The sequence below is a fragment of the Lathamus discolor genome, chromosome 17 (assembly GCF_037157495.1).
Source record: "Lathamus discolor isolate bLatDis1 chromosome 17, bLatDis1.hap1, whole genome shotgun sequence".
Classification (NCBI taxonomy): domain Eukaryota; kingdom Metazoa; phylum Chordata; class Aves; order Psittaciformes; family Psittacidae; genus Lathamus; species Lathamus discolor.
The window spans coordinates 3148941-3155233 of NC_088900.1; the positions used below are offsets into that span (position 1 = coordinate 3148941).

The 6293-nt window shown below is 50.7% G+C and overlaps 1 protein-coding gene across 3 annotated transcripts; it reads left to right on the top strand.

The window, feature by feature from the left end:
* The first annotated feature begins 514 nt into the window (after positions 1 to 514).
* On the top strand, positions 515 to 5282 carry LOC136023023 (TLC domain-containing protein 5-like). 3 transcript variants are annotated; one of them, XM_065697053.1, is made up of 3 exons: positions 515 to 542; positions 2349 to 2548; positions 3194 to 5282. In XM_065697053.1, exons 1-3 carry the CDS (start codon positions 532 to 534, stop codon positions 3730 to 3732), a joined length of 750 nt encoding a protein of 249 aa, XP_065553125.1. In that variant the 5' UTR covers positions 515 to 531; the 3' UTR covers positions 3733 to 5282. The 3 variants fall into 3 exon arrangements, with proteins under 3 accessions (XP_065553125.1, XP_065553127.1, XP_065553126.1); XM_065697055.1 differs by lacking the exon at positions 515 to 542 and adding an exon at positions 1949 to 2036; XM_065697054.1 differs by lacking the exon at positions 515 to 542 and adding an exon at positions 1949 to 2036 and having other exon boundaries at positions 2352 to 2548.
* Positions 5283 to 6293: the final 1011 nt, after the last annotated feature.

Below are 6293 nucleotides of genomic sequence, written 5' to 3' on the forward strand. Positions count from 1 at the left end.
CTGGCCAACCTGACCTGCTCCCAAAGCAGCCGTTGTGCCTGAACAGCCTCCATGCTCTCTGCCCCTGCTCTTCTCTTGAGGAGAAGAAGAGCTCCTCCATCATTAGGACTCAAGCATCAGCGACATGAACCCCAGGAGCACGTGAGGAGAGAGCTGTCAGCTGAGTCCCTTGTCTAAAAGACATCTCTGTGGGTCCCATCTCAATTGCTTGTGAGTATACGGGGTGTGACCCCATTTATCTTTCATCTTTATCTGTGGTCTGGTCATTCACAAGCTCGCTGGAGAAATGAGCCAGATCCCACTCAGCTCCAAAACCAAATCAAGGACATGGTGTGCCTTTGGAAGATACAGGCTGGCTGTAGGTGGGTCTCTCTCTAGTTCCTGCTCTCCTCAGCCTATAAAAGGGATAAATACTCCTGGCTTTCCTCCCTGTTGACAGATGCTGGAGCGCATATAGGAGATGAACTCCTATTAATGACTCACATCGAGGGTGGCTTTTCTGCTGTAGCAACTCCAGGGACCTAAGCGCGTATGCAGATGAGGTAGGAGGTGGGATACCCGATACATCCATGATGCTCGGTAGCGCCCAAGTTCAAGCAAGACTGGGAAGGGCTGGAAAATTAACAATTTTGCTGTTGTATTTAATGTATTTTATTGTCCTTTCCTCTTTCTTTCCTCCTCTGTCTTCCATCTGCGAGGCAAGTGAGTGCAAGCTGGGAGAACAGGGCTCTGTTTCTCGCCCTTCCCAGTTTTTTCTGTGGCCTGAAGGGAGACTTTGAGCATTTCTAAGTGTCTAAGTGATCCCATCCAGTGCTCTCATTATTGCTGATGCTCACAGCCTTGGGATTTACAATCCTGGTAGAATTAGCATAGAATTTAACACTCCAGTACAATGCCTTCAGTAGCTAAGCTTAAATTCAGGCTCACTGTTACAGCCGCAGGGACCTATTGCCTGAGGTGCAGTGGGGTCCCTGCCTGCACAGCCCATGGACTTGCTTCAGAGTGGGGCTGAAATGCTGGCAAAGAAGAGAAAAATCAGGAAGTTTTAGCTCAAATATAAGCTATAATTTACAATCCAACTAGAAGCATTTGTATAATGCAGAGAACCATCCTATGGAGTGCAGCACGCACAGACCACCCTAAAGTGACCATAGCTGAGGCCTCTCATGCTCTGAGTTATTGGTTTCACTCCCAGCATTAGGAGCTCTTCAGCTGCAGAGAAGGCTTGAGCTGTTTCGGACACACAAACTGAATGAACAGAAGTTATGGTACCAAACCCGACCTTGCTGCAAGGCTTTAGAGGCAGCACAGCCCTTCCCTGGTTACTCAGTCCTGCCCCTGCCTGTCCCTGCTGCTCAGCCCCAGCTCAGCTCCACACTCACTCATCCTGTTCTGCGTGTTCTGTGTCACATCTCCCTGTGCGTCCCACACCACTCCCCAGCTCCGGACCTGAGCAGTCTCAAACTGACCAGCTCCTGCCTCAATCTCCCCTCCTCACAGTCAGCACAGGATAACGCAAAGGTGGCCACCGCATTCCCACCTTCCTTGTTCCAAATCGGTGCAAATTTGGGGACTGAAGGGTTCTTTTTAAACCACCAAAAGACAAATGCACACATCTCCCTCCCGTGCTTGATTCAGCGTTATTGTCCATTTCATCAGGGAGAAGGACATTCACCCAAATTAAAGCCTGGGGACTCTTCGGGACGCTCGCAACTGGGCGGGCTGAGGCTGGGTGGAGATACCAGCCCTGCTGACCCGCTCAGGACGCGTCTTGACTTCTCCTCCTTGACTTCTCCTCCTTAACTTCTCCTCCCCCGCTTCCCCCTTCCCTGCCCCGGGGCACGCAGCTCTGCCGCTCGGACCCTTTCTGCCTCCCGGCGCAGGTAAGCGGGGCAGAGCGAACGGCGATGGGGAGCGGAGAGCAGGGCGGGGAGAGGCAGGTAAAAGCCTCCCGGTGCACGCTGGTACCGCCTCCTGCTCGGGCAGCGCTGGAGCCCGGGGCACGCAGAGCCGGAGCGGGGCAGCGGTAACCCGGGGTGAGGAGCGAGCGCTGCCCCGGGGCGTGCGGGGAAAGGGCGTCCGGATGCCCCCAGGGCGAGCGGCGCTTTGGGTCGGGGGTGCTCCGGTCTTGGTGCGCCCCGTTAGAGGCTTGGTAATGAGCGGTGGGGGGGGGCTTGCAGGGGAATGGTGTTAGAGAGCATCATGCTCATGGGAAGGGTTTTGGTGGGGTTGTTTGGTTTTGGTTTAGTTTTCCACCGCTGCGGTTTCCACGAATGGGGAGAGGATACAGATGGTCACCCCTTGCTGAGAGAGCTGCAGTGCTCATGGTGTCCTCGCTCTGCGTTCAGCAGGATGGTTTCCATCGCTCTCGAGGTGACCTGCAGCTTTGTTGCCTGGCTGTTTCTGTACGCCTGCTGCTGCTACTGGAACAGGGGCCGTTCCTACGAGTGGAGCTGTCGCTTGGTCACCCTGCTGCATGGGGTGATCGTCACCTGCCTCTCTGGTTATGCTGTGCTCTTGGATGGCCCCTGGCCTCTGACCCATGCAGGTATGTTTGGAGTCTTACCCTGACACATGTCGTTGTCATGCAGTGGGGACACCTCTGGTTCTGTTACAGGCGGAATGGGGAGCAGATTGCTTTTGGTGCCTCTTCTCTTATGCGTATGCTTTTGGAGTGTGTTTGGCACAGGATTTTGTTTAACTCCCCCTGCTTCTTCCCCTCCCACTTCTTACTGTTAACCTTTTCCTTGTTTTATCCATGTACATATTGAGAGCTTTCAGACTGGCAGCTTGAGTTTATCGCAGCATTAGGCTTAACAGTGTGTTGAGAATAGACCAAGAGCTGTTCACATCTTTAAGGGTATAATAGCTAGCATTTGGCTGTGGGGTTTTGTTTGCTGTATCCTGTAATTAACAGTCAAACGGTTCTGCTGATGGCGGTCAGGCTTTCCAACCCCCCTTTCTAAGAGAGAAAAAGCAAACCAGAAGTGTGGAGGGATTCCTGTGTCTGCTGGGCAGGCTGAAGTGTGGAGGGAGAGCAGAACCAGACTTCCAAGCTTCCAGCCTGGCCACTGACCCATAGGAAAGGCTGGAAACTAAGGAGGAAAGAGGCATGTTCACAATCTGTATTGCTCCATATCGTAGAAGAATGTCTTAAATCAGACCCCAGGCTTATGCACATGTTTCATTTCAGGTTCACCGAACACAGCTCTTCAGATCCATGTGCTGTCCCTGACCTTGGGTTACTTCATCTTTGACCTGGGCTGGTGCCTGTATTTCCAGACAGAGGGGGACCTCATGCTGCTCCACCACACGCTGAGCATCTGCGGCATGATCATGGTGCTGGGGCTCGGCAAGTCTGCTACGGAAGTCAATGCTGTTGTGTTTGTGAGCGAGATCACCAACCCTCTGCTCCAGACCCGCTGGTTCCTGAGGGAAATGGGCTGGTACCACACTCTCCTGGGAGACATCGTGGATTTCCTCTTCGTTTCCCTCTTCCTGGTGCTTCGAATTGGGGGAGGAGCTGTGATCATGTATGCCATGGTGACGTCCCCTGATCCCGGCTGGCTCCTCAAGGCCGGAGGCTTGGCCATGTACGTTGTATCTTTGGGCTTCATGGTTGAAATCTGCCGCTTTGTCAGGAGGAAAATGATGAAGAAGAATATTTCCTGGACAAGGCGGAGGAGTGGGAACGCACCTGTGAAAACTAACGGGCACTCGACAGCTCATTAATGGGTTGTGGATAATCCCCTGGGATAGGGTTCTGGCTACCAAAGCTTATTCCTATGAAAAGAACTCCTAAAAGCGACGTGGAATTGGCTTTCTGGCACTGGCTATGCCTGGAGGAGATGAACCGGTGCTAGGAACATGGGGAAGCTGACAGAAGCGGGGTTTGAGTGCACATCTACTGAATTCTGATCCCCTGACTTCTCCAGTAATGGTGCAGCCTCAAGGAGAGAGGCAATACCTGACCTATTCGTTCTGCCACCGACAGTCGCACAGTCTGTATGTGCTGTGATCATTTTGGAGATAGAATTGGTTTACAGGGTACAGCCAGAAAACCCCATCTCCCTGCCACTGGGACCAGGTAGGGGTGTGACTTAGGAAGGATTTATTGAGCCTCATTCTCCTTGGAGCTTGACATCACGCTTGACTAAGTACTTGGATGCAAGCCTCTGAACAAGATTCAAGTGCTTGCAGGGTACTGTAGAGTTGTCCTTTGCCTGTGTGGAGTGATGGTACTTGAGGTGAGGTAATGTTTTACCTCATTGCTTTTCATGGTACATTTCTTCCTGGTTTAATACTTGTGTTCAAGCAGATAGTGATCTTAGAGCGCTGTGACTTCACTGGGATTGACTCAAGCTCTTGCAAACGAGTCAAGAATTAGGCTAGTGCCAATAAATTCCATAAGCAGGTATTCACCTAGTCCTGGATTGCTTCAAAGAAACCAAACAGGCATTTTGTGGGTGAGAGACAGAGAAGAGCCCTCTCTGGATGCTCCTTCTGTTCTGGGTTGGCTCAGCTACAAGCCACGTAAGCTGAATGCATGGCTAACAAGTGCGATAAGGGACTGTATTTTCAGGGCTGACAGTAATGTTTAGGCAGATGTCAATGCAACATCTGTTCCATACCAGCAGGTCTTGGAGTATGGACCAGTTCTCTTGTTTTACCTCTCAGAATGGTGTTCTGACATTTCCCCTGGGGTTTTAATGTGAATTTCCCTCTGTTTAAGGCTGCAGTTCAGATTGACTCTCCCATAAAAGCCTCACTTACAGCTGAGAAACAAATGGCTTCGTGTTGCCCTCAGGCTTAGGAAGGCTGGTTGCCTTTCCTTCCTCATTTCAAAGACCTTGTTTAGAGGAGCCCCTGAAACAGCCTGTGTGGCTCTTGCTCAAGCTAGTTGTCACCCCTGCTGCAGAGGGGAAGGAAGGGAGCAATGGGAATACAGCTGCTATAGGGACACAGCCTTACTAGCTCCCCCATGCCTCTTATCTCACTGACTTTGGCACTGTTCGGGGCAGATATCTGCCTTGGCTGGGGGTTAGAAGAAGGTGTGTGGAGAGATTAAGAAATGACATGAAATAACCTTTGCCATGCCCTCTGAATGCACTGCAGCTGTGAAGGCATGGAATTGAGCAGGCTACTGCCTTTAGAACAACAGAGCCTTGCTCTGGGGGCCTGCGTTTGTGAGGTGTGAACTCTTGCCAGAGTCACTGTGCTCTTCCAAAACTCCTATTGAGTGACGAGACTTCTAATAAAGTTGTGCTCTTTTGTTCAAAAGACATGATTGCTGTAATGTTCTTTTGTTCTGGGTCTGAAAGTTAATGAAGCCTGAGGAAGAGAGGCTTGAGGGGAGCCTAAGCATGCTAAGGCTAGTAGTCACTGACCAAGCTCTGGCTCATGCCCTTGATGCAGTTCAGGAAGGAGTGAGCTGGTAGGGAGACAAGCACAGGACTAAGCCATGTGCTGTAGAGCTCAGGTTTAAGGTGTGAAGAATAGATGAAGGTCAGCTGAAGCTTAAATTTGTGACTAATGCACCCATAGCCTGCCTCGGCAATGAGTTATATCACAGGGAACTTGAGAGTAAGCCATAAAACGGAGGTGTTTGCTCTAGATGGATGCAGGGTCACAGGGTAACTTCAATTCTGACCACGTCCTTCATGCCAGGTTGCCCTTTGTTAGCACCAAAGCCTCTCTGTTGCTGTGCTTCATCATAGGAATGGCCAGTTCACTGGGAGTGCAGGTGGTTTGTCTATGCTGTATTTGGAGAATATAGAGTTATGAGATGTCCTAAATCACTGCTGAGTGGCTGTCTGGGGTGGAAGTGGGCCTGGGCTTGGCTTCCAACAAGGAACCTCTTTTCCTTCACCTGTGGAGACAGTAAATCAGCGCACACAGTTTGCATGCAAACCCGAACTGATGGAAGCTACCCTGTGAGATGTGAAGACAAGTGCCCTCAGGTGGTCATGCACCATGTCTCACCTAAGCTTAGTTACAGTCTTAAATCCTCTAATGTGATACTAGAAAAGCATCTGGGTTCCACCCTTGCTATCCCATCGGATTTCTTATTTGCTAATATGTCAGAGAAACGTGATTTTTAATACAGGCGCCTTGTTTTACCTGTCAAATATCCTTAAGGGCTTTTACAGTCACAAAAAGCTGTTGGGCTCTTGTGTATTTCTTGTGGGACAAGAAGTTACCCACCGCTGGCAAGCCAATAGGTTCAATGTTATAAGCTCTCCTTAGAATAAGAACAGAAAGTAGAAGGCAGGTACTGCTGAAGGAGGGTGCAG